Source organism: Oreochromis niloticus, linkage group LG14, assembly GCF_001858045.2.
Source record: "Oreochromis niloticus isolate F11D_XX linkage group LG14, O_niloticus_UMD_NMBU, whole genome shotgun sequence".
Classification (NCBI taxonomy): Eukaryota; Metazoa; Chordata; class Actinopteri; order Cichliformes; family Cichlidae; genus Oreochromis; species Oreochromis niloticus.
Genome location: NC_031979.2, coordinates 34,754,501 through 34,782,413, shown reverse-complemented (window position 1 = coordinate 34,782,413; position 27,913 = coordinate 34,754,501). Strand labels below are relative to the sequence as shown.

Sequence of the window (27,913 nt, the reverse complement as noted above, 5' to 3'; positions counted from 1 at the left end):
TATAATGAAATTACCCAACACATGCATGCCTTTGCTGTACACGCTGAAGCCCAAATAATAAACGAAAGCATCGAGAAAGCACAGCTGTGAATTATAATTAAAACGTAAAAAGTAAAACGACCGAAAAGTCACATTTACCTCTACACAGTAAGATGTAACGGCTGTTTGATAATACACAGTATACCATTAAACACTGAAGCTCGTGCGATTCTAACTGATGGGTTATTTTAGCGTTTATATTACAAACTATTCACCGGAAATTAAATTGTTATATGACTCGAATGTGGTCAAAGTTAGCGCCGATAGCAGCAGGCTAACACTTCCAGTTGAAGTAATCGTCGTCAAATTTAAATATAAATACATAAATAAAATAAATATAAGGAGACATTAACTATAAACTAATTAAATAAAGGGTTTTTAAATGTAACTTCGAAGCATTACAGTGGACTATTTAGTTTTTCTTTTGGCCTGTAGGGGGCCGTAATCCGTCTGATAGCGTTTAAACGACAAACGAAGAAGAATTAAATGCTGCAGCAGGCTGTGGCGTTGCTAATGCGGCGTTTTGTTTTGTGTTTTTTGCGCACATTCAAATTTTAATGACTGTTTTAAAATAACATAAGTTACGTAAAAAGAAGAGGAGCTGCCGCTAAACGTGCTGTGAAGATGAAGTGAGTGTTTTACTGAGTACAAACAGACAACATGGGCTTTCAGTGTTAGCTCGTTTCCAGCAACTGTGACATACCTGAGCCAAGTCCACATAAAATCAGAGTTTTGTGGCTCTAGTTTATCCAAATCACTGTTTTAATTTTTATTTTAGCTGTCTCGCACTCATTCGCACATACTTGGCTTAAAGATAGTCCAGTATGAAGTCTGTACAGCTGCTGTGCACTGTTAGCATCATTGCTGTTTCCTTGCAGGCTCAACATTGAGGGTCTGCTGGTGTATTTTCCCTATGACTACATCTACCCCGAGCAGTACTCCTACATGCTGGAGCTGAAGAGGACGCTGGATGCCAAGGTGGGTGGTGTCAGAGGTTAATCTGAAGGCGTGGTTTTCATGCACAGGTTCATCTGTGCTCCTATCTACACAAAATACCCTGGGTGTAAGCTGGACTGTCGATCAGTCCAGAGGTTGGATGACACGTGTGAATGAACAGTGGAGAAGAGAGGTGGATTGGATGGAGATGAGTGTCACGAGTCCTTTGTGACAGAATGATATCAGAAAGAGTGAAAGGCAAGGTTTACAAGATGGTAGTGAGATTTGGTATAATGTTTGGTTTGAAGACGGTGGCACTGAAAAAAGACAGGAGGCTGAACTGAGGATGTTAAGATTTTCATTGTGATTGACGAGGATGGTTAGATTAGAGTTGAATACATCAGAGGGTTGAGATGGTTTGTAGACAAAGTTAGAGAGGCTGGGATGGTTTGGACGTGTGCAGAGGAGGGATAGTGGATATATTGATCAGAGGGTGTTGAAGATGGAGCTGCCAGGCAGGAGAGAAGAGGAAGGACTCAGAGAAAATGGATGTGGTGAAGGAGGACATGCGAAGGGGTTGATATATGAAGCCTGTACAGCTGCTGTCGGGGACAGAGGAGGATGCAAGCATAGCAATAGATTCATTTTGGTCTGAAGAAGGTGGAAGACGAGTCATCTTTTTTATCCAGTTGTTATTTCAGTTATTTAAGATAATCAAATTTTCTGCTCTTTGCTGTTTCCAGTTAAAGAAAAGTTCTATTTTTTTCTTGATGTGATCAGTCTAGTCATGTATGTATTTTAAAATTTGAGTTACTTTTTTCCTTCTTTCCTTCCTTGGAGTTGAAGAGATGATTCCTAAAGTTACAGTATTTAGTCCAGATTTTACCTTTTGTGTCACTGTGTCGTATTGTGTTGCTCCTTCAGGGAAGTACAGTGTGTCCATCTCAGATTTCGCTCACGTTTAAAAGTGAGTGTTTACTTTCAGCTGCTGCTTTCTGTGTTAACCGAACCTGTTCCTGTTCAGGGTCATGGAGTCTTGGAGATGCCGTCAGGAACAGGGAAGACCATCTCTCTACTGTCCCTCATTGTGGCCTACCAAAGGGTGAGTTCAGCCTCTCTCATAAGTGGTTTATACTAACAGCTGGTGGTAGATCAGCATGTAAATATGTTCTCTCTCTCTCAGGCTTTCCCTCTGGAGGTCACCAAGTTAATTTACTGCTCTAGAACAGTTCCGGAGATCGAGAAGGTGAGTGGACGTCAAATCAGTCGTCAGTGAAGCGTGTTTCTACTGTGTAACTTTCTTTTTGAATTAAACAAGAAGAAGCGTTCAAAGCCCCGACGTCTCACATGGTGTGTTTGATTCTTTCCGATAAGGTTGTGGAGGAGCTGAGGAAGCTGATGGAGTTTTACACTAAAGAAACAGGAGAGAGCAACAACTTCCTGGCTCTCGCTCTTTCCTCCAGGAAGAACCTCTGCATCCACCCTGAGGTATGAACACCCGCATCCCACGAAGCTAAAGGAGCGATTTAGGATTCAGCTTTCTCCTTTCAAAAGTGACCGACACGCTTGTCTTCTCACAGGTGAGCTCTCTGCGCTTCGGTAAGGAAGTCGATGGGAAGTGCCACAGTCTGACAGCATCATACATCCGCGCACAACATCACAGCAACCCCAACCTGCCCGTCTGTCGCTTCTACGAGGCAAGAACTCACATCAGATGGTGTTTTTCAACAGAAGCAGAAGATATTTTTTTGTAATGGCTGTTGACACGACAGCATCAGGGTTCAACATAACCGGTGGGGTCAGGCGCTTTTGGGGCGGTGATGCTACTGAGTTAGGATGCTAACTGGCTAAATCAGCTCTCATGATTTAAATGAAGTGTAAGAGGTTGCTGAGGTAAAGAGGCAGGAAGATGGTGGTGGTGGTGACACTGTGAGTGTTTCTCTTGGATTTGCATCCAAAAATAGATGCATGAATTTTATAAGATTTAAACCCCCTAAAATGTTTTTTACCACTATAACTAAAATGCATATATGAAGGTATAACTTAGTAACTATTCCTGCATTGCGTTGCATGTGGTTGACTCCTGCTGTCTTTAAGCACGATCCTTTTTGTGCTACATGCAAACTTAGATACATTTGAATGCTTAATAAAGCTTAAAGACGAGTAAGTTCTGTGATCTTTATGGATTAAAAGTTTAAAAACAAGTTCAGGTTTCTATTCTTTAGTAATCTGTTCATTTCTGTGCTGGATGATTACAACTTACTGGCTCGACGTGATTAGTTAGGAGCATTTAATCAGCCTGAAAACTTAAATCCAGCAACTACTCGACACCATCAGATATGCAGATTAAAAAAGTGTTTGGTTTCTGGCTGTCGCCTACATGAACTCAGGAAGTGTTATAGGTCTCAGTTTGAGACTTTTTAGCTCATTGATCTTAACACAGATACAAACTGTAGGTTTACAATGCCTGAAAACTGGAAAACAGGAAAACCTGTTTTGTGTTGCAGGAGTTCGATTCAGTCGGCCGACAGGTGCCTCTTCCTGCTGGCATCTACAACCTTGATGACCTCAAGGCCTTTGGCAGGAGGAAGGGCTGGTGTCCTTACTATCTGGCTCGCTATTCAGTGAGTTACTGGGGAAACCTTTACTGTGAAAATGCCAAATATGTGGCCATGTGATGTAAATTAACATGAATGAGATTTTGAGTGTTTTATTACATGTACAATGCTTTTTGCATTTTCCTTAAAAATTGCTTTTCTAGCACACTATAGATGCTTTTATAGGAAAAACATTTTTCTCACTGGCTGCTCTAACTAATTGGAAAATAAATGATAACACGACAGCTGCTCATTACTGAATAATCCAGAGTTTAATGTTGTATCCTGAAGCTTGTTTCCTCTTGATTTCTCTCAGATCCTGCACGCCAACATTGTGGTGTACAGCTACCACTACCTGCTGGACCCCAAGATAGCTGATCTGGTGTCTAAAGAGCTGGCAAAGAAATCCGTAGTGGTGTTTGATGAGGCTCATAATATCGGTGAGCAGTTGATCTGAGTCTAATATGCAAATTCAGTGCATTTAACTGAATTTATCTGTCTATTTTAGGAATTTGTTTTACTGTAATTATTTAAAATAATTCATGCTTCCTTTCACTCTCTCCTCAGACAACGTGTGCATCGACTCCATGAGCGTAAACATCACCAGGCGAACGCTGGACCGCTGTCAGAACAACGTGGACACTCTCCAGAACACCATACACAAGTAATGCTTGCATCATTACTTGCAACATGGAAATGCATCCATGTTTTCCTGAACGAATGAAAGATTGCACCAATAATTGAAACGTCTTTGCTCCTCTTACTGGCTGTAATTTTGCAGAACAGATTAAACAGACAGAAAATAGGCAAATATTACCAAAGAGTATTAATCTAAGCTACTGTAATCTGCCTCTTCTGCTGTGTGATAGGATAAAGGAGACGGATGCTGCTAAGCTGAGGGAGGAGTACAGGCGCTTGGTGGAGGGGCTGAAGGAAGCCAATGTGGCGAGAGAAACCGACATCTACCTCGCAAATCCGGTGTTGCCTGATGAAATCCTTCAAGGTTTTTCCTTTAATTGTTCTCTCAGCTCAGAGTAAATTTTAAAGCGCGGTTTAGAAGCAGAGTTTGGTAGTAAGCATTTCAAGTTGTCTCTATAAAGTTCTCTGTCCACATCAAACTCCAGACGTTGTAACTGTAATCTTTCTGGCTGGGTTTAGATGAAGGGCCGAATCTTATTGTAGACATGATCCAAAAAAAAAAAAATCTAAAACACAAACTGTCCTCTCCTTCTGTCAGAGGCGGTGCCTGGCTCTATTCGTACAGCCGAGCACTTTGTAGGTTTCATGAGACGCTTCCTGGAGTATCTGAAGTCTCGTCTGAGGGTCCAACACGTCGTACAGGAGAGCGCGCCTCAGTTCCTTAAAGACATCTTCGACAAAGTCTGCATCGACCGCAAGCCTCTCAGGTCAGTTTCTGCTTCTTTTCCGCTGTAATGCTGCGAACAGCCTCGCTCAGTTTCTTGGTTGTTTCTATTTCCCGTCTCTTTATCACTGATCCATCCTCCTTGTATCTCCAGGTTTTGTGCAGAGCGGTTGCAGTCGTTGCTTCGAACTCTTGAGATCGCCGACATCGCAGACTTCTCAGCTGTTACTCTCATCTCGAACTTCGCCACTCTCGTCAGCACCTACAGCCAAGGTAGTAAAAAGTCCCGCCTCTGTTCATCTCCAAGTAACACGGTGGCATTAACAAACGCAGATACTGTTGGATTATGATCTGTAGTGTCTCTCTGTCTCTGAAAAGGCTTCACCATCATCATCGAGCCCTTTGAAGACAGAACTCCGACCATTGCCAACCCCGTGCTGCATTTCAGGTGAGCTGCACAATGAATTCTGAACGAGTTCATGTGCCGCCGTCTGCAGAGGAGATTACCTGTGACTGTCATTTAGTTTCATTTTTTTACACAAAGCGTTTTAACACAAGTAAAAGGAGATGCCAGGTTTATATCTGTGTATCACAGCTCTGTGTGTTTCTCTGTTCCCCTCTCAGCTGCATGGACCCGTCTATAGCCATCAAACCAGTTTTCCAAAGATTCCAGTCAGTCGTCATCACCTCAGGGGTACGTTAGACCTCCTTTCTGACATTTAATTTACAATGTTTATTCATTAAAGGTACAAAAACAATCTGGTGACGTCCGCACAGTGAGTGACGTAATCAAGCAAAGTTGCCTTTTTATTCTTTGAAACAAAATTAGGTGAAATTCTCAGTTCATTTTTTCCCTGCAGACCTCCTATAATAACATCATAATACTGTAAAACTTCCATTCAACACGTTCTGTCTTGAAATATAATCCTGCTGTTTATTCAACGAAACGTGTGAGTGCTGAGGTTTTCTTACACGTGCAGGACTCTGAATTCCTTCTTGCAGTGTCTTGTTCTTAGTTTTAAACGTCTCAGTAAAGTTGTCAGAAGCACCTCGTGTGTTCCTGAATGAACAGACATCGGGTCATTGCCTCTTTGAAGCATTTGAAATGAAAGATCTAATTCGAAGGATCTAAATGAAAGCCTGATCTAATTTCACCATCTTACCCCTGATGTTTCTCCTCTCTTCAGACACTTTCCCCCCTGGACATCTATCCCCGCATCCTTGACTTTCGCCCGGTTACCATGGCGTCCTTCACCATGACACTGGCGCGCACCTGCCTCTGCCCTCTGGTCTGTAACGACACTTAATATAAGGATGGAGTCACAAAAGCACCACCTCCTTCATCAGTTAATTTTATAAATTTAGTGCCAGTTCACAATGACAATCGTTATAACGATCTTATAATGATTATAAACAGAAGCCCAATAAACAAACTCTTGGAGACATGAACAAAAAGAGGAGAGAAACATAATCAGCTGCATCATTTCTTTGTTTCTGTCTTCCACAGATTGTTGGCAGAGGAAACGACCAGGTGGCCCTGAGCTCCAAGTTTGAGACCAGAGAAGATTTTGGTTAGTAAAAATAACTTGTGCTATTTGAACGTGATCTCTCAAATCAAAGGCTGTACCACTTCATTAAATTAACAACACTGTGTTGTCATCAACATGTAACGTGATGAATATTCATGTTTTCTTCTCCAGCTGTGATTCGGAATTATGGTAACCTGCTTCTGGAGATGTCTGCGATCGTTCCTGATGGGATTGTGGCGTTTTTCACCAGCTACGTGTACATGGAGAACATCGTGGCGTCCTGGTATGAACAGGTCAGTGTGTGTGTAATCCACAAGTATCTGAATAACTGAAACAACCGCAGTTTGTTTAAAGCTGCAGAAATCTGACATATCTCTCTGTAATCTGTGAAGTGGCTTTATTTTAAACATGTTAAAAAAAATACAACAACGAAGGAAAAAACACAAACAAAATAAAACATAAAGAGAAAAATAATCACAATAGATAACTTTACATGTTCAAACAGGAGTAGGAAGAAGCATTCTGTTATTTAATCCCAATCCGTTTAGTAACTAATATATTAATAATAAATTAATTTTGTGTGTTTTTGTTGTTTCTGGGGTCACGTTCGCTTGCAGGGTATCCTGGAGAATATCCAGAGAAACAAGCTGATCTTCATCGAGACTCAGGATGCTGCAGAGACGAGCATGGCCCTGGAGAAATACCAAGAGGTCAGACTGATTATTGTAGTAGTATACAGCATTTAACTAACAGAGAAGACAAAGAGACCAAAATCATAAATTGAGCCATGAACAAACAAACAGATGTTCAGCACTTTGTTCAGGTCCTTTGTGTTGGTCTCAGACTTTGACCTTTGACCTTTCTCTGTCCCTGCTGTTTAAGGCGTGTGAGAACGGCCGAGGAGCCATCCTCCTGTCTGTGGCCAGAGGAAAAGTGTCTGAAGGGATAGATTTCGGTAAGTCATCAGGTTACTCTGTGCGGCTCCAGCAGGACAAATTAAAGCAAACAGCAGAAGAAGAATCCTGCGTGGCTGGAGACGATAAGATGAAGCAAACGTGCGTTTTGTCGCTGACTCTGAGTCTCGTTGTGTTTTCTGTTCAGTGCACCATTATGGCCGTGCTGTCCTCATGTTTGGAGTGCCGTATGTTTATACGCAGAGTCGCATCTTAAAGGTCAGAATCACGTCTGTGTCTGAAGCTCTGTGTGGAGTCAAAGCGTAGGAAGTTAAATCTATTCATATTTTGAGCTGTGATGTTTGCTATTTAAGGATTTATATTATCAAATGAGGAACAAACCACACATTTTAGTTTGTGTTCTTTGCTTTTTCTCAGTCTGGATAGTTTTGTCACCCTAAGGGTTTTTCTCTCTCTGTAACTCGACTCAGGCTCGGCTGGAGTACCTTCGGGATCAGTTTCAGATCAGGGAGAACGACTTTCTGACATTTGATGCCATGCGCCACGCGGCTCAGTGCGTAGGCAGAGCCATCCGAGGCAAAACTGACTATGGACTCATGATTTTTGCTGACAAGGTGTGTCTGAATATTTGTCTGATCCTGCCGCAGTACTCCAGGCTTCTACACTCCGCTTCACAGCAGCAGTCCTTTGAGTTTAACACTGAAGTAGCTGAGCGAAGCCTGTACTAACCCCCTCTGTGCTCTGCAGCGTTACGCACGAGCAGACAAACGTGGGAAGCTACCTCGCTGGATTCAGGAGCACATCAACGACGGCAGTCTGAACCTCACCGTGGACGAGGCCGTGCAGCTTTCCAAGCACTTCCTGCGGCAGATGGCTCAGCCTTTCAGACAGGTACAACCCGCCAAGCATCACAAGCACCACTGCAACAAGTAAACAAACACAGGGCAACACAGTGGCTTTAAAATGAGCAAAGCAGTGGGTTTAGAGATCTTCTCCCCGTGATTGGCTCAAACATGTATCCTCTTGTCTAAGGGTCTGCTTCATTTCTATTGATGTAAATTAAACTTAATGTTATAATTTAAAACCTTAAATGGGGAAAAGGATTGTAATCTAGCAAGTTAAGCTTAATGTGTCTGACGAGTTGTTGGTGTCATTGTTAACTGGCACAACTCTGGCACCAGCGGAGCCAGAAAAAGAAATCCACTGCCAGGGAGATCATGAGCTTTGTTGATCAGATGAATAAATGCTGCTGTAGATTAAAGCAGTTTGAATTGCACAGAGCTGCACAGCTCATATTAGCATGAGCACTGACGTTTATGGACAACAGCTGACCAGGCAGCCATGCTTGCTTCTCTCTTTCTCTCCAGGAGGACCAGTTGGGTTTGTCTCTGCTGACTCTCGAGCAGCTGGAGTCGGAGGAAATGCTGCAGAAAATCACTCAGATTGCTCATCAGACCTGAAGGTGACACGAACCGTATGACATTGTTACCACAGCAGCACCCATAAACAGAGTCATCAGCTGTTACCAGACTAGGGTTAAATATGTGTCGGCTCTAAAAGGGCAGATCCACCTTAACTTTAGGAAGTTTGTTGGCACTAAGCAAAAACTCAGAATTACCTTTTAAGTGTCTGTTTTCCTCCAAGTGGTAAAAATACTGTAAAAGTATTTAAAGTATTTTCAGTTCTGCCGGTCACAGTAATGATTTCTGACAGGAGAGCTCCTCCCACACCAACGATGTGAGCATCAGTCAAAGCCACTCGTGGTTCAGTCAGTATTTAAGGTCGCACTCAGTCTGCAGAGTAGACCGCTCATATAGGGGAGACCATCTGCAGACCTTTGAACCACTTAAGTACATATTTCAGTACTTTGTACAGCTTTTCACTGAAGTACGGAGCAGTAAACTGCTGCCATGAAACTTATTTTTCCCTTTATTAATCAAAGGAAGAAGCCTTTGCTTCTGCAGACACACATACTGCAGGAAATCAAGCAACACTGACAGATTAAATTCTAAATGTGGGTGTTTCAGTCTTCATCATTCCCTGAATGCAGTAGTTTCAATTAATTTAGCTTTTTTTTAAATTACTTTTGATTGGTGAAATGTTTTGTTTTTGAGTGAAGCAAGAAAACTGTGTCAGTAGGTCAGCGTGTTGCATCAGAGATGTGACACTGAGTAACACTGGTGTCTGTGCAGCGTCTGTCATACAGACAAGAATACTGTCAGGTTCCTTTTCTACTGCAGCTGTACATAAATACTGTTTTATACCGTTTTCCAACCAGGAAGCTGGAATATAAATGTTTGTATTTAACAGCTGACTTGTGTTTTTCTTCTGTGGGAAGTGTTTGAATCTAAAGTGTCCATCCATCACTCGCTGATCTTAATATTTAGACAGAAAAGGGCTTTAATTTATGAAACCCTAAAAATATTTTCAGACAAACGGCACAAACACAGAGAGGAAAGAAAACACATCCACAAGGGTTATCAGTGTCTTAGTTTAATTTATTACAGGTCAAATTTGCAAATATAAAACAAATATTCATCTTTACCAGTTTCTACATGTTCTCTCCTCCACATTTTTACATGTGCTTCACTCAGCTTGTAACAGACTGTCGTTTAACAGCAGCTAACACGGTGCGACTTCAGCCCTTTAAACAGACTGCAGTGGCTATTTTCTACCACAGCAAATGCAAAACAAGATTCCTACGAGGAGTCTCATGAAATAAAAACCTTCATGGATCAGGTGGTTATGCTGCTCTTAGGGACCCAGTCTGTTATCAGAATTCTCAGGTGTTAAGGGAGTTTGTGTAAAACTTGTTTGTAACAAATCTTCAGTTCAACTAGTTTAAAAAAATATCTCTAATAAATATCAGAAAGTAAAACGACATTCCACATTATTTGAATCTTTTTGTATTAGTAGAGTTCAGGCATTTCAGTGAAAAGCACAGATGTAACATTAGAAGAATACCTCAATATCTAAACGTAGGCTACCTCAGTAGTTGATAATGCTACTTTAAGCTACTTCTACCAGCGTGGAGTGAAAGCCTCGAATACACCATCGTATTTATGTATCACTCGGCTGCTGAGCGATCCACCCATCCCCTCCTTTGCTCTCTTGTTGCTCGTTGGCTGTGTTTTGATTCTCATCAGTGATGTTTGCCAGAAACATTTTCAACTCAGCTGCAAAGCTGTACCGCCGCTGCTATTTTTACTACTTGTTCTTGTGCTTTGCCTTTGAAACATTTTATAAATCTACACGGCGGCTTTCGGTAAAGAGTTTCATCTCAACCTCGAAAACCAGTTTAAAATAATCAGGCCAAAGCTGATGTTTGGGCACACAGCAACAAACTTAGGGAGACTTTTACACATCTGAAATTCAAAATCTAACAAACAGATAATCAATAAATACTGAACTTAGAGAATGATTTACATCCATAAGCAGTTAGAAGATATTACCTATGTACATATGTGCAAAAGTACTGACTGTAAAAAGTACTAAGTTAAATATTTGCTTTTGTAAAGACTATTTGTTTTCACAAGGTGCAAACCAACAGCTGGAATCCTGAAACTGCTCCTACTTGTTTTTTGTTTTTTTTAAAGTTGTTCCTTATTTTCATCATGTCCGAGCAGGACGTCTGGTCCAATAACACAGCAGTCTAACAATATAAATTATACATGACCCACACATTTTAAAGGCAAAATACAAATACCTTTTTTTTTTTTTTTTTACTTTAAACGGTGTAAACTTTGATAGCTTATCATCTTCCTCAAACGTAAAATTACACTTTACATCCCTGCGCTGCTTCTCAAATTACAAACAACTCCATTTAAAAAATATGATCTTTAGTATCAAAGCATCAAGTGAAGTGTCTTAAAATTTCCCATAGTTCAAATGTTAAACTACAGATTGCTTTTTTCCTTAGTGTAATGTGGTCATGTCTGTGTAAAAACACAGTCTGCAGGGGAAATGCATTTAAACTAGATTAAAGTGATTTTAGCACAATTTAAAATTAACCTCCTGAGACCCGAACTCTTTCATGGCATGCATTTTTAATTTCTCTTTGCTATTTGGGCTGATTGGGGAAAAATTTAGTATTGTGGTCTAGACAACCCAAAATGTGATGTCCACACATGTGGACGCCAGGTCCTATGAGTTTAAGTTCAAGATCAACTTAAAAGTTAACTGGAAATGATAAAACTGAACCTAAAACCAGGAATGACGGGATTTAAAACTTCAAGTGATCCGGAAGGAAATGTCATAGTGCAATTCAGATAACGTCAAGTTAAAATTCATCACATGACCCAGCCCTCTATTATGTTTTTTTTTTTCTTTTAAAGAAAAAAACTGAAATTATCTGTTTTTAGAATGAAACAAACTAATTTTAAAAGTCAGATTTTTGGAAGCATCTTAGTCGAGTTAATTATCTTTTTTCCTTGAAGACTAAAAATGATGAATCCCCTCAGGCCTGATGTTCACACACCGATTAAACACACTGCTCTGTACCGATCGTATGTGACGTCTTATCTTTGAGAGGTGTTGCGTTTATAGGGGATATTGTTTTTTTTGTGTTAGCTGTTCCCACCGAGTGAGCCTCTTCTCAACAGACTCTGAGTGCTGGAGCTCAGGCCTCGAGTATCCGTCAGCTGACTCGACTGATCAACAAAAACACAAAATGGGTATTAAGAGGTGACGTTTATCCTGAATGTGCATGAGATGCTTTTAGATTTTTGCTTTTCAGACTGTATGGTTAACAGTCTGCTCACCTTGCTGCCATCCTGACTTTCTCTGACGCCAACGTTCAAAACATTCAGAGAGTTTGCCCTCTTCATCCTGAAAACAGGGCAGAACAAACTCTTATTCATCAGGTGGCTTTTCAACATTTAGCTGGAGCAAAGACACCTTGGTTACAGAATATTACCCAGCATTCCTTGGGGTCGTTTCCTCCATTCCGACTCCCTTCAGCTTTCGGACCAGTTTCTCGCTGCTTCGCCTTATCGACTCTCTGAGTTTGGTGAAGGAGCCGCTGCGCTTCAGTCCATCCTGTGTGGAGCCGCCGTCCTCCACCACGCCGGACCAGCTGGGACGGCCGTCACCTGGACGACAGACGTAAAAAAGCTTGTTGCTTTTAAATTGTTTATATTTAAATTTGAAGTTTCTTTTTTTTGGGGGACACACTGGGACATTAATACGATAAGAACAATATAAAACTGTACAGTATATGAAAAAAATCTAAATAAAACTCTTTTTGTAGAAAGACTGAGACAGGCCTACGTTTAAAAACTGCTGAAGTAAAAAACTGCTGAAGTAAAACTACAAACATGACAGATTTTCACTGAGTCTGACTTAGACTTGTATGAGGCAAAGAAACTATTATGTGTCATGTATCTGCTGTCAGAGAAGACCCCAAGGACAAACTCCGGGGCTTATAGGGTAAATATAGGGTGCGGCCCCTATATTTGAATGCGAATCATGCAAACATTAAACAACGTACATTAGCCGAATTCAACATGAATACACAAAAACAACACAGAAAGCTAAAACTGAGCAGAATGAATCAGCTCATTTAAAATGATAAAAATGAATGTGTTATGCCAGCGTTGGGTAGTTTTCTCAGTACTCAGCGGTGGAACTGATCCCTTGTGGTTATCTCACGTTCTTAAAATGTCATCGTGTCACGAGAACAATTACACAAACATGAGCAGTTACATGAAGTAATCTGTCTGTACCTTCAACAGACCCAAACTCCTTTTCATGCGCTCTGGTCAGGATCTCCTTGTAAAGAGCTTCAGCTTGTCTGTATTTCCCCTGCTTAAGATAACATGATGCCTGAGGGGGAGGGGGAGGGGGAGGAGGGGTTTAAATGATGATTGAAAAAATAATAATATTGTAAACTCTAACAGCCTCAGTAAACCAGACAACGAGGTTCCCTCTCACCAGGTTGTTCTTGGTTTTAGCCACGTTGGCGTCGTCTGGTCCCAGTTTGCTCTGGTAGATGTGCAGAGCGCGCTCGTAGTACTGCTCCACTTCCTGGTACTTCCCCTGGTTCTGACACAGCAGAGCCAGGTTGTTCAGCTGTTTGGCCACATCCGGATGGTCTGTACCAAGAACCTGAGGAGGCGACAAAAGAGGACATATATAGATTTTTAAGTGAATTAGCAAGGGCAGCAGGGTGGCACAGTGGTTAGCACTGTTGCCTCACAGAAAGAAGGTCCTGAGTTCAATTCCACAATCATGCCTGGGTCTTTCTGTGTGGAGTTTGCATGTTCTCTCCGGCTTCCTCCCAAAGACATGCAGTTAGTGGGAATAGGTTAATTGGAAACTTTAAATTGCCTGTGACTGCGAATGGTTGCCTGTGTGTTAGCCCTGCAACTGACTGGTGACCTGTTCAGGGTGCACCCTGCCTCTCGCCCTAACGACCCTGAAAAGAATAAGCAGCAGAGGATGGATGGAAGTAAATTAGTAAAACATTTACTCTGTTATAAGTCCAGCATCCATAATCTAGGTTAGATTATGGATGCTGGACTTATCTAGGTTAGATTAAGGTTAAAGTGAGTTATTAGTAGGAATTTGGGATATCTGTTGTAATACAAACGTGTTTTCTTACCTTCTCTCTGATCTCTAGAGCTCTTTTACAAAGCGGCTCTGCTTCCTTGTATTTTCCTCTTTTCCCATAAAGCACTGCCAGGTTGTTGAGCGTCGCTGCCACCTGCGCACACACACACACACACACACACACACACACAAATACACACCAGCTCACTCACTAAAGTCTAAACCACATGAAATGACTACAAAGGGAGCAATGCCAACATTTGCAGGTCAGGCATGTCGGAAGCAACGAACAACAAATGAGGATCAAAATTCTTGTAACCCACAAGGTTTTATGTTTCATGTCTACGCTGATGAAAGAGAACGCTGAAACCAGTTTTAGCCGCCTCATTATAAGTTTTCTTCCAGTGCAGCTGAGTAACTTACAGCCGGATGGTCCATCCCAAGAGTTTTCTCCCTGATGGCCAAAGCATCGTTCAGCAGGTTGGCGGCCTCTTTGTATTTGTTCTGGTCTCTGTAGGGAAACAAAACAAACCACACTGTTCACCCACTGAGAAGAGTTTGGCTTGTTAAGGACACTTCCTCCTAAGAGTTTCAGATAATCTATCATCTATTACAAGAAGCTCTTATTAAACCTCAAATTGGCCAGGTATCACAACCCAGAGTCAAAGCCACAACCAATCAGAGAAATATAATGCTGATGAGAAAGAAGACGATCTGCTCGATTACTGCACACCAATTAAACCACTCACACGGGACGCTCGGCTCAAACCGGGCAGGAAAAGCATTGTATACGCCTACCTCAACTGATACAAGCACAACAAACCATTTCTTTCCATCTAAAACTGAATAATAAGTCAGTTTATCTGCAGCATCATTACATCTTTAACATTTGAAGACATTTAACATTTTAAGTGCATCATTCTGCAGGCAGAGCTGAAGGAAAAGACGTGCACCTGCTGACTGTATGAAACCTGCATCGTGTAAGACAAACTGCTGTGATGGGTTAGATAAGGAGAAAGCTGGGAGGAGAGTCACATGACGCACTCGGCCAGAGCAAATAAAGCATGAACTCTGAGTTGTCTGGAAGACATTGAACGGTTAACCCAGCCTTGATAATGCCACGCGGTAGCTGTAAATACCAATACAGACGCTTTTGCCATGGTAAATGACATCACCTGTACACCAGCGCCAGTATATTGAGCATGGTGGCTACGTCTGGGTGGGTGTGGCCAGATGACTTTTCCAGGTCTTCCAAAGCCTGCAGAGACACGATGAGGTTATTTTAAATGGTTGTCGGGTGATTTGTTTTGGTTAGCAACATTTAGGACAGTGGAAGCCGCTCCCACCTGTTTGCACAGCGGTACCGCGACCTCATATCGTCCCTGGGATGCATACTGGATGACCAGGTTGTGGAGCGTTCGAAGGCGGGCAGGGATCTCGTAGCCGCCCTGCTGGGCTGCAGCTGCTGCACTGCTGTGGTGAGGCTGGGACACTAAATGACAAACAAACAAAAAAAAGCAAGACTGTGCTGACTTTAGAAGGGCCCAGTTCCTGCTACGGAAACACCTTTTGGATGATTTTAACAGGTCAAACAGAAAGGACCAAAAACAAGGCAGCGTGGAACCAAATATATAATTTGACCTGTTTTCTATACTGTATGTATCAGAAATAAAGTATAAAAGACATTTTTAGATGAAAACAATTTTTTAGATGAATGTACGGATGGTGTTAAGCCCTAATAAAGATGTATTACATGAAAACTGGCTGCATAGTTGCACTGCTATTCAGGCACTTAAGTGAAATTGATGATAATAGAAAAGTTTAAGCATAACAATAAATGCCAGCGAAAATGCTTATTTTCCCATTTCATGTTTTCCCCCTGGTCACTCACGCTCAACCTGCAGTCGTCTAACCTCTAAAAACACTTAAGTTTATATCTGTAAGTCTTTGTCAGGCTTTAATGCTGTAAAAAAGAAAAAAAGAAGAAGGGTCCTCTCAGTAGCGATATATACTCGTGTTTCACCATTTTCTAAAAAGAAGCTGCTGTCCTAAAAGATAACTTCAGACTGGCGTCATATTTCACACTACAGAGATTCACAGATCACTTTTATGCTTCCACCTTCATGCGCTCTAAATTCATGTGTTAGCTGATAAAATGTGTTTGTTGAGTGTCAGCAGTTACTCAAATATCAGAAGCAACAGTTACACCCTGAGCTTATCTATGCCCAGTGAAGATGTAAACCAGTATCTGCCTCCAGTTTCAACGCTGAGACTTCTTAAAGCACTCAAACTAAATCACGATGAGAATAGTGCTCAATGTATTGACTAATTTAAATTAAAAACAGTTTGCATTTACTCAACACCTCCTCTGTATCCCAAAAAATCCATCGACAAAAAGGGTTTTGTCATTTTGGAGACAGGGAGGCGTTCAAATCGATAATAAAAACTCAATTCACAGCCTTACTTGAAGACTGCTCCTCATCCTCAGCAGGAAAGAGGTCATCCAGAGACTCTTTGTTGGAGGAAGTGTCTTTGTCATCCTGAAAAAAGAAACACACACAGCACGACTTAGGAAACAGCAATACTAACTTAAGCTTAACACTAATAATTAACGATTATCCAATTCAACAGTTTTTGAATCAGCGCTCTGACTGAAGTCTTTATGGTGCTTTTGGTGGCTTGTTTGAATCCAAGTTTACTGCATGGCTCATTGTCAGTGTTCTCATCAGTTTCAGTAGCTGTTTTTTGTCAGCAAGCTCTCATAAACCCGCACCTGCACACTGTCCCTGTCCAGCAGCAAATTTGGCAACAACAAGAAGGCAGCTGACTGAAGCTAAAGCAGAGGAAAAAGAGAGTGAAAACTGGGCGTACATTCATCAGATGCAAACCAGCTGGAATCCAAATGAATGCTAATGTTGCTCTATGACAGAGTACTTAAACAGTTTGCCAACACATCAGCAAAAACTTGCTAAGATGGCACATGACGTCCTTCTGCCCAGTATATAATTACAACAGCTTTAGTGAAGTCCTCCAAACCTCCAGCTGCAGACAAACTTTCAGCATATTAATTTGATGAATATACACACAAACACCGTGGTTAAGATTCCTGTGCTGACACAGCGAAGAGCTGACTCTCCCAGTTACTCATCTTGTAGGGCAGGTTGTTTTTTGTTACTCAAACTCTCAGCTGGCTGGTAAATACCAACAGACTCTTCGGCAGACATATGTGGGTTAGCGTGTTTTCTGTCCTCACCAGAGGCGGCTCATCCTGGTCATACTTGCGTATGGAGGACATGAACTGCAGGTGTCTGTTCTGCTCCTCGAGGGTGACCACCTCCTGCTCTGTGTCCTGCAGCCGCTGCTGAGCGCCAGCCAGCTCATCCCTCAACCACTGGTTCTCCTGACAGAGACGACGAACCTGAGAGGGAGGATGATACATAACGAAGAGAAGAGAAAGGAAACGGGCAAGAAAATGAAGGGGCCATGCCACAAAAATGGAGACACCGCCTTATCTAAATACTTAAAGTTACAGTGTGTAAAGTTTTAAACAGTAGATATCAGGAGAATGCAATATGCAGTCAGTTGAATCCTGTTTTCTTAGTGTTTCGAGTGCATAATCTAAGCTACGGTGGCCACTGTAGGACAAACATGTTTTAGTCAGCCAAGAGAGATCAAAAACATTACATTCAGTCACATCCAGCCGGCATGTTTCTACCAGTTTGTATTAATTTTTTTTTGAAGTTTTTGTACACCTTCTATTTTAACATATTTGAAAAATATCAACAATAAGCAATACATCAGAAACAAAAAACTAATATGTGCCATTTGAATATTTTGCAGTATTTTATGTTTTCATCCAAGTCACTTCAAAAACTCTATCCGCTGTTCATCTGTAGCGAGTTTTCTATAGATAGCAAAGTGACTCCAGACTGGAGTTTTTCCCCATCTGTGGCAGGTTGTCAGTCCACTGTTTACCTCAGCTGTCAATGCCGGGTGAGACGCATGCTTGTCTACTTACTCTGGTCGAGGCTGTAAAAGGAGTCTGACATGTCAAATCTGCTAAATTAGGACTAGATTAGCATGTTTATGCGCATGTGTTAGAGCCCTGAGTGAGATGAGCAGGAAGAGGAAGACAATTTATTAAGACATCGTTTCTTCCTTTGCATTTTGTTTCTTTGATGAAGAGGATGCCTTCTTCTTCGGCAAGACATATGATGCTTCATATCTTGAATCTAAAGATGGATATATAAATTTGCCTCCACGACAGGTGAGTGCTAACTTAGATATTTGCTTTAACAAACATTTAAACAGGTAGACCTAATGAAGTAGCCTATGATGAGTGTCAGCGCAAGTATACAGGTGTCTCCGACAAACTCACCTGAGCTCGCAGCTTTTGTTTCTCTGCGTCCAGAGAACCGAGGTGAGCTGACAACGCCATCATCACCTGAAGACAATTTTAAAAATGTAAAAAATGTAAACCAAACAGAAACAGAAACAACAGAAAGAAGACTGGCTGCACCATGAAGTGAGATCAGTGACTTATCGACTATGCTTCAGTAAATGAGCTCAAAACCTGTCATTCGCCCGACTTCAGACAAAACAAATGAAAAGAAAAACAGTCATCAGTGCCTCGGGACACCAACAGGAACAGAAAATAAATCGAAAATGACAAACATCAGATATGTTTATGGATCAGTTAAATAAGTTTGTCATCAACCACTCATGAAAGCAATGCAAGTCTCAAAATGAATTTTTAAAGAGCCTTTTCAAAATAAATCTGTGCCTGGCAAGCTAAACAAATTTGTTTGTTAAGGTTCAAATATAAACACAGTAAGTTTAAATAAGTAAAACTGAATGTAAACTCAAAACTATTTAATAAAAGACCACCATGTTTAATATGTAAAGTGCAAGAAGTTCAATTTTAAATTATCTGGGAATGTTATTTTCTTCCATTTCAGCCCTAAAAAAAGCTTGAAGACAAAGACGTGCGACACGAGATTTCATTGTGACTCCTTGCGTTTTTTATTTCCTGGTGGTACCTGTGCCTCACTCAGGCCCAGCTCTATCCTCTCCAGCGACTGGTGGATGATGCTGGTCTTCTCTTGCTCGACGCTGCTGCTCTCTGACGCCGCCCGGCTCTCTGACGCCGCCCGGCTCTCCAGCGCCTCCTGCAGGCTCTCCAGCAGGCTGCGGTTCTCCCCTCTCAGCGCCTCCAGCCCTGCGATCACCTGCTGCGTGCTACACAGAATCTCTTCCCCGGACAACATGGCTGCTGCTCCGAGGTTCCTTCCCTCACTTCGACCGACCTGAGAACAGCACATCGTTACAGCATTATCTGCAGTGGGAGATTATTATGCATTTATTTAGCAGTAACGGCAGAGTGAGAGCTGCAGGGGGATCAGTGCTACATGCGGCTGAAATATTTATGAGTAAAAGTGATATCAGAAGCTGACAGCAGCAGTAACTGAAGCCACTGAAGTACTAGTAGTAGAAGCAGCAGTGCTATAGTAAACACAGATGGATTTATTTTCTAAATAATGAAAGGTGGCTTAAAGCATAATTTAAAAGTGTTGTTGGTGAAGTGTATACGTGACACAGCTGGTGGGATAAATAGACTACATGGAAGGTTTGTGAGAAAAGCAAGCAAAAATAGAAGTAAACTTTGATAACGATGATTTAATCCGAATCCAGCCCCATGTAGGGAGTGACTCTCTGTTGAGTCAGCCTCGTGACTGCTGACGGCTGTGATAGAACTACAGCAACAAGCTTTGGGACCAATGGAAACAGGAACAACCACTCAGAAGCTGACTTATAGTGCAATAGATGGATTCATTAAGACCATGTCTGCTGCTTTTTCAGGAAACTTTTAAGGGTCACATCACCCTGTAGGTCTCATTCATACCTAAATGGTGACATGTGTTGCATCTTACAGCTGAGGTTCCTTCTGAGTGAAAATAGTTTTGCTATAGTCATTTTATAAAAAAAAAAAAAAGCACTCTCCAAATGTTAGACTTTATTTAGTCAAAGAATTAAAACCACAATAACGCTGACTGAGTGACCACTAGACATAAATACAGCAGGTACAAAGGTAAATTTAGCCTTTTGTGTCCACACAAAGACCTACTCGTTCTGAGTTCAAAGCAGATCCTGCGTTAACTCTGTCCACTTGAAGGCTTGCTGGTTTTAAACAGTATTAAATGTGATGAACTCTCAAAGCAAAGTGTGTGAGGAGAGTTACCTTTCACAGGTAACTCCAACCTAACACTACACAGAAACAGATTCTTATTGGTTTCACTGAATACACTTGTTTCAGTGTAAAGTAGATTATAAATGTAAAGAACACTGTAATTCAGTACTGTCAGGGCGTACTTGGCTACTGTGAGAAGCGAACAATAACAGGAATGTTGTGGAGAAAACCCAGAAACACAATTCACAGCTGTCAGCAACTTCACCACAAAGAAAAACTCATAGTTTTCAGTTTCCTCTTTTCTGATCTCTTCTGGGCACACACAGAGGCGAAGTGAGCCTCTGGAGCCAAATACGAGGGTTCACAAGCAAACAAACAACATGAAGGTCACTTTAGTCGCTATTAAACACCTGTTTTTATGCTTTTAAGAGTTTTAACATTAAGAAAAACAAATGTATAATAGAAACAAGTGCAGACTGTCTTCTCATGGTAGTGATAAAATGCTGTGTATCACTGTAACTGGGTTCTCTTTCAGAGTAGCACAGATCTGATTCACAGTGCTGATGGAAAATGCCAGTTAAATACATCTTATTATCATGCAGTTCAACTAAAGTAATGTGTCTCTACTGTGTCTATTTTTTTTTCTTTTATTCTGTCAAAATCAAGCCCCACACAACACCTGTCTCGAAAATTGACAAGACACTAAATCCACTTCTACATGGACAAACAAGAGCTGCTGCTTCTTCTTCTTGTGGCAGCTCCTTTTATCGGGCACCAGGGTGTATCATGTGCCACCCTATCCGTCCACAGTGGCAGCCACTGGGATTGTAGTTCCTCTAATGTCCAATTTCCAATGCAAACTACTACAAAGAAGCTGCAAAACTGCCAGCAAGAGTCACAAAAAAAAAGAAAAGGAAAAAAGAAAACAATTTTTTTTTTAAAAAACTCCGGCAAAGGTGGGATGATTTGGGGGGGGGGGGGGGGGATTCTGCCATGCCTGTGCCCAGGGCCCCAGTATCTCATAATCCGCCCATGTGTTTATAACTGGATGTCTGACCATCTGTCCAAGCAGCCATGATGGATTTAAGTGTCTTTTCCAACCTTTATAAGGAAGCTGGTGTTAATATAATGCTGCTGCACACAAACAGCGCTGCGTCACATTTCAACAGCACATTTCAGCTGTGTGTTTGTTAACAGTTTTAAAAGTGTCCACAGAGTCTAAACACCACCGGCTGCTGCAGCTACAAGACAGAAACATCTTCCTGCACAACAACACAATAAAAACAAAACAAAAGATGTCTCTCTCACACAGACACACACACTTGCTGCGCCTCATTTCAGATCCACAACAACCGACAGTTATTTATAGCCTACCTGCTAAGTCCAAACTCCCGCGGCGCGCTTTCGTGTTGATGCACAGTTTGAATGAAATAATGGTTTTTATGGGTAAACTGGAGCCCGTCAGTCACTGCGGAACATCTCCGCTCACAGTAACTTTCAGTTTATTTATTGTTAAAGAGGAGGGACGGAGAAAAGTGAACGCTGTTAATCGTTCACCTGCCGCCTCCTCCTGTCATTACGCAGCCGCCTAGCATCAAGCTAGCTTTAGCAGCACCGAACTTCCGCTTATCGACTTCAAAATAAATGTTGTACAAGGGACCGTGTACTTCATGATTTCACTTGTATTTCTATAATTGTTGTTTAATCCATATATATTCTTAATCAATGGACCTATTTTCAGTTTAAGAATGTTAAACTGCAATTATTAATGATAAAAATAATTAATGACTGCATACCTCAACAATGTGTTGGACAAAGGATGTTGAACATGGAGATGCCAGGCAGGAGGAAAAGAGAAGATATTGAGGAGGGACATGCAGAGTGTGTCATGTTGATGTGACAGAAGAGGTGAGACAGATGATCCGCTATAGTGAGTCATAAATAGGGCAATCACTAGAAGAAAAATAACTGGAAACACTGAGAAAAGTGAATTCCTGTCAGATGAGCTTGATTTCTGCATTCTTTCAATAGATGAAAGGATGGATGAATATTTTTCCTCATAGCTATTTTTAACACAGCTTGCATTTTATTTCTCCCTCAGGCAAAGTTATTAATCAGTTAGACTAAATTGGCACAAGGTCCTCGCCAATTCTGAAGAATATAATTTGTCTTTCTGTTCCTTAGTATCTTGTTCCATAAAAAACATTTATGATGAGCATTTCTCAGCACAAGCAAAGAGACATAAAATGCTGTGTTTGACCCAAGGGCTCCACAGTACGATGCACAAATGAAGCTGTATTATGGCTCCACATTATTGGAGAAACAATGTGGACAAGACACTAAAGACACTAAAGAAATTGTATTCCCTGTATCCTGATCCCTGATTCTAAAAACCTCAATATTAATCGTTTTAGGAAGAGAAATTCATAATGAAAGAAAGGCTTTAATTTTGAAGGTAAACTCGCATGATTTCCGGTATTTGTTTGTTTGTCGTGTCCGCTCCGCTGAACGACTTGCAGGAGCTTACCTGATCCCAAATTTCCCATCATACACCGCGACTGTGACGTCCTGTCCCAGGACAAAGCCACCTATCTGCAGAAGAGACGAACTGCCTATCTATCTATCTATCTATCTATCATTATTTTTTTTTCAGCTAATATTAATTAGTCAAATATAACTAATATTAATATTAATGGTAAAATATTGATAATAATGTGCATTTTAAAATGTGGTGTCTTTCTAAGTGATTATCCTTTACCTTTAACTTTTAAACGATTAAAAATTAAAGGTAAAGGTAAAGTGAGGATGAATGCACATCTGAGGCTAAGTTTAGTATCATAGTGTTATTTTTGAAGTAAATCAGACATATGTTCACGTAACACTTCATTATATTTATGTCATCTGTTGTCTGCTTTGTTCTCTGCTCTTAACTTTCTCTTCGCTCCAGGCAGCTGTTCTTTTTAGGAATATTGGCTTCTCACTGTAAATATGGTTCTTATACCTTACAAGTGATAACTGTGGGTGTAAACTTATTTGTTTATTTATTTAAATAAATAAATAAGCAAACTTGGATCTTGGTTTCTTTATAATTTAAAATGCAGACTATTTGCTGCTTAAAACAGTCCTGTGTTTAAAAAGGTTAGTGGTCGTAGCTTTGCTATGTGTCCATGGAGACGCAGTCATATTAATAGCCAGGCTCCCTTCGGTGCTGTGGTTTATTTAAGTTCCTGTTTGCTTCCTCTGTTTTCTCATTTTGTTGTATTGTTGCTGCGTTGTCAGAGATTAGCACGTCCTTTCAGTCAGATTAACTGGGTGGTCTGTGTTTGTGTCTGTGTGTGAGAGAGAGACCTAGAGGTCACTGTTGAACCAGCATTAGTCTTATTAAAGTCAAATGAGCATTACAGCAGGTCTAATGGGAGTCAGCGGGGCTGCGGCTCAGCAGCTTAACAACAGACAACTGCAAACAAACAGGATCTGAAAAATGTGCATGTGTGGGTCTGTGTGTGTAGAGGGAAGTGTGAGACAATGTAAAATTCACACACCCTTGTTTACAGGAGCAGACAGACTTGGTGAGAATAACTAGAAGCAGTCTCTTTGTTTGTCTTTTGCTGATGTTTTGCAGGTAAATTCCTTTTAAAGCTGCAACTGTTTAAAAACACCTAAACTCAGGTCATGTGTCTTAAAGTAGAGCTAGTCAGTTCCTGAATTAATTAAAATAGTTTTACTAACATCACTGGCTCCTACATAACTTTAGGTTCAGTATTCTGTGCAGCTGTAATAAAGAAATAAACTTTAATACAGGAAGCCCAGTAATCACTCAGTCTGCAGTGCATCCTGGAAACTCATCAGCCTCAGAGGAACAGCAAAGACTGGAAATTTACTAAAATTAAATTATTATATTAGTTACAATGGACTTTAAACCACATTTGGTGTTTGTCAAGGTGGAAATGATGGATGCAGACTGTTTACAGCTGATCATCTGCAGGCAGCACAGCTAAAATTAACCATAATATTACAAAACAATACAAGAATAACCACAGTAACATATTATGAAAAATAAAGCAAATGCTGATAAATTAAGGGATGTTGATGATGAGTTACATGTACAGGGTGGGCCATTTATATGGATACACCGTAATAAAATGGAAATGGTTGGTGATATTAAAGTCCTGTTTGTGGCACATTAGTATATGTGAGGGGGCAAACTCCTCAAGATGGGTGGTGACCATGGTGGCCATTTAGAAGTCGGCCATCTTGGATACAACTTTTGTTTTTTCAATAGGAAGAGGGTCATGTGACACATCAAACTTATTGGTAATGTCACAAGAAAAACAATGGTGTGCTTGGTTTCAACGTAACTTTATTCTTTCATGAGTTATTTACAAGTTTCTCTTTGTTCACAGCCATTGACATGTCGAAGAGGTTAACACGTGAGGAGAGAATCGAAATTGTGTTGATATCTGGTGAACGCAGTAACTGGGTCATTGCAGCAGATTTCAATGCAAGACACCCTACGAGACCACCCATCTCCCATGCTACAGTTAGCAAACTGCTTGCTAAGTTTCGTGAAACTAGTTCAGTGTTGGATTTGCCAAAATGTGGACGCAAGAAAACTGTCACAGTGGCTGTCCTAGCTTCATAAGATAAGATAAGATAAGATAACCTTTATTAGTCCCACATGTGGGAAATTTGTTTTGTCACAGCAGGAAGTGGACAGTGCAAAAGTTATGAAGCAAAAATTAGAATAAAATAAAATAAGAATAAATACAGTACACAACTGTACAGAATAGAATAAAATAAAATACTATAAACAGTAGAATAAAATAGAATAAAATATACAATAAGATAAAAATAGAATACAAATGCTATATACAACTGAGTAAAAAATACAACGATGCCAGGAAGATTATTGCACTTAGTGTTATTGCACATGTGTGTGTTTGATCAGTTAAAGTCTTTGTTGTGGAGTCTGACAGCAGTGGGGAGGAAAGACCTGCGAAATCTCTCCGTCCCACACCGTGGGTGCCGCAGTCTCCCACTGAAGGAGCTGCTCAGTGCTGTCACAGTCTCATGCATGGGGTGGGAGATGTTGTCCAACAGGGATGACAGCTTAGCCGCCATTCTCCTGTCACTCACCACCTCCACTGGGTCCAGAGGGCATCCTAGAACAGAGCTGGCCCTTCGGATCAGCCTGTTCAGTCTCTTCCTGTCCCCAGCAGAGATGCTGCCACCCCAGCAGACCACACCGTAAAAGATGGCTGAGGCCACCACAGAGTCATAGAAGGTCTTCAGGAGTGGGCCCTCCACTCCAAACGACCTGAGTCTCCTCAGCAGGTACAGTCTGCTCTGCCCTTTCCTGAAGAGGGCGTCTGAGTTATGAGTCCAGTCCAGTTTGTTGTTCAGATGAACACCAAGGTACCTGTAGCTGTCCACATTCAGCAAGAGCCCACAGCGTAGCACTCGCCGCATGTCACTGCAGAGTGGCATTAGTCGAACATCCCTTCGGCGGATATTAGCTACTCACAAATGGCACCCTTACAAACTCCAGCTACTGCAGCATCTCAACGAGGATGACCCAGATCAATTTGCAGAATGGGCAAAACAAAAATTGGAACAGGACCCTCAGTTCACGCAGAAGATTTTGTTCAGTGATGAGGCAAACTTTTATGTGAATGGTGAAGTTAACAAACAAAACCACCGCTATTGGTCTGACACTAACCCACATTGGATGGATCCCTCCAAGACTGTTGGAGCAACAAAAGTGATGGTTTGGTGTGGTATATGGGGTACAATGATAGTGGGTCCATTCTTCATCAATGGAAACCTCAAGGCCACTGGATATTTGAAATTGCTACATGATGATGTGTTTCCCTCTTTATGCACTGAAGCTGGCACGTTCCCTGAGTTTTTCCAGCAAGATGGTGCACCACCACATTATGGGTGCCAGGTCCGAGCATTCCTAGATGAACAGTTTCCTCGAAAGTCGATTGGTCGTCGTGGGCCAGTTGAATGGCCCCCAAGGTCTCCCGATCTGACCCCCTTAGACTTTTATCTTTGGGGTCATGTGAAGGCAATTGTCTATGGTGTGAAGATACGAGATGTGCAGCACCTGAAACTACGGATACTGGATGCCTGTGCTGGCATTTCTCCTGCGGTGTTGCTATCAGTGTGTGAAGAGTGGGAGAAGAGGGTTGCATTGACAATCCAATACAATGGGCAGCACATTGAAAAGATTTTATAAGTGGTCAGAAACTTGTAAATAACTCATGAAAGAATAAAGTTACGTTGAAACCAAGCACACCATTGTTTGTCTTGTGACATAACCAATAAGTTTGATGTGTCACATGGCCCTCTTCCTATTGAAAAAACAAAAGTTGCATCCAAGATGGCCGACTTCTAAATGGCCACCATGGCCACCATGGTCACCACCCATCTTGAGGAGTTTGCCCCCTCACATATACTAATGTGCCACAAACAGGACTTTAATATCACCAACCATTCCCATTTTATTACGGTGTATCCATATAAATGGCCCACCCTGTATATAACCACAGCTGTTTATAAGAGTGATAAACCTTTAAAGTCGCCCTCCAGAGACCAAAGAAATCCCTCAGAGGAGTTACACAATGGCCTTAATGATCGACACTATTTTGGTCTTTAGAAAGTTCCACTCAGCCTTAAACACAATAATAAAGAGCAAAGCTGTCCTGCCTCTGAAACTGAATCAGTAAAGATCCGCCGCCCACCAGCTGATGGAGGAGTCAGACTGAGACGTTTAAGTGTCTTTTACTGTGTAATTCAAACTGTAGACCGTCACTTAGATTTACCATAACTCACAGGAGGACCTAATGGGCTTAGTCATGCACATCTGGAGCAGCAGAGGTAGAGAAGGATTATGGGAAAGTGAGTCTTTTTTTTTAGGCCAGTGTAACTACACTGAGGACCTGTGGGGACAAGCACTGCTTTAATGCAAAGGTTAAGTCCCACCGAATCAGTTCAGCCCTCTAGATCTTTCTATAAACCAAAATGACCTTCATAATAATGTGTTAAGACTTGGCTGCTGAGTCAGCCAAATGTAAAGTAATGCCAGCTTTAAGGCAGCAGTTTTTACTCATTGCATTATTTCTTTATTGTTCTGCAAAGTGTTCCATTTCTAATTGGCATTTTTAAACGCATTGCATTTATTAAATCACTTATTATAATGTCAACGAAAGCTTTTTTATTGAGGAGCTTAGTCTTCAAACATACTCATACGCGCACATCTCTAATGAGACACACTTTACTTTCATGACTGGATATCCTATATCATTTCATTTTGCTGTCACCTCACTGTGACCAGCTCTGAGGACACATTAGCAGCACTGCCTATCATTACAGCCTCACCACTAAAAATACCAACATTATAACTCTGCATCCTTAATTATTTTTCTACACCCCTGTTTATTTTTTTAACGAACACATAACATGCTAAATATCACATGTATGACCGATATGGAGTCGCCTGTGACTGCAACACAAGACAAGAGATGCCTGAATATTTTTTAAATGCTCTTTTGGGGTGGGGTGCAAAGGAGAGATAGATGAGAAACTGACAGAGTATAACATCAAAGCTGGGATTACAGAGGTGCTGGTATTTTATGCTCCAACTAGCAGCTGACAGGAAGGAAGTCCCTGCACCCTGTTTGCATGCACAGTCATGGACAGGGATAGATATTAAAACACTTCAGGGATTCAGTATGTAAACGAGCATGCTCAAAGAATTATGCAACGGACACACACACACACACACAGTTTAAATG

At 41.3% G+C, this 27,913-nt stretch overlaps 2 protein-coding genes across 2 annotated transcripts; one reads left to right on the top strand and one right to left on the bottom strand.

The window, feature by feature from the left end:
- Positions 1 to 486: 486 nt before the first annotated feature.
- On the top strand, positions 487 to 9,687 carry ercc2 (excision repair cross-complementation group 2). Its single transcript, XM_003456395.5, has 23 exons — positions 487 to 668; positions 918 to 1,017; positions 2,000 to 2,077; positions 2,159 to 2,221; positions 2,350 to 2,463; positions 2,556 to 2,672; positions 3,483 to 3,599; positions 3,889 to 4,012; positions 4,140 to 4,236; positions 4,442 to 4,575; positions 4,810 to 4,978; positions 5,090 to 5,208; positions 5,314 to 5,383; positions 5,560 to 5,629; positions 6,123 to 6,224; positions 6,443 to 6,506; positions 6,636 to 6,757; positions 7,082 to 7,174; positions 7,347 to 7,419; positions 7,566 to 7,636; positions 7,849 to 7,992; positions 8,126 to 8,269; positions 8,746 to 9,687. Exons 1-23 carry the CDS (start codon positions 664 to 666, stop codon positions 8,836 to 8,838), a joined length of 2,283 nt encoding a protein of 760 aa, XP_003456443.1. The 5' UTR covers positions 487 to 663; the 3' UTR covers positions 8,839 to 9,687.
- A 168-nt stretch (positions 9,688 to 9,855) lies between these two features.
- Positions 9,856 to 21,721, bottom strand: klc3 (kinesin light chain 3). Its single transcript, XM_003456394.4, has 14 exons — positions 21,489 to 21,721; positions 18,967 to 19,233; positions 18,306 to 18,371; positions 17,181 to 17,345; positions 16,392 to 16,467; positions 15,274 to 15,419; positions 15,103 to 15,185; positions 14,351 to 14,438; positions 13,980 to 14,081; positions 13,310 to 13,483; positions 13,102 to 13,201; positions 12,294 to 12,468; positions 12,139 to 12,205; positions 9,856 to 12,027 (listed from the first exon to the last, which is right to left on the bottom strand). The coding sequence occupies exons 2-14, from the start codon at positions 19,192 to 19,194 to the stop codon at positions 11,944 to 11,946; spliced, it is 1,554 nt and encodes a 517-aa protein (XP_003456442.2). The 5' UTR covers positions 19,195 to 19,233; positions 21,489 to 21,721; the 3' UTR covers positions 9,856 to 11,943.
- Between the last annotated feature and the right edge of the window lie 6,192 nt (positions 21,722 to 27,913).

Bases quoted from the DNA above. Each gene is read 5' to 3' on its own strand.
- ercc2 (XM_003456395.5), top strand. The intron at 2,078-2,158 runs GTGAGTTCAGCC...TCTCTCTCTCAG, and splicing joins TCATTGTGGCCTACCAAAGG to GCTTTCCCTCTGGAGGTCAC. The intron at 7,637-7,848 runs GTCAGAATCACG...AACTCGACTCAG, and splicing joins CGCAGAGTCGCATCTTAAAG to GCTCGGCTGGAGTACCTTCG.
- klc3 (XM_003456394.4), bottom strand. From the start codon at position 19,194: ATGTTGTCCGGGGAAGAGATTCTGTGTAGCACGCAGCAGGTGATCGCA. The intron at 18,372-18,966 runs GTACCACCAGGA...AATTGTCTTCAG, and splicing joins TGGGCCTGAGTGAGGCACAG to GTGATGATGGCGTTGTCAGC. The intron at 13,484-13,979 runs GTAAGAAAACAC...TCGCCTCCTCAG, and splicing joins CTCTAGAGATCAGAGAGAAG to GTTCTTGGTACAGACCATCC.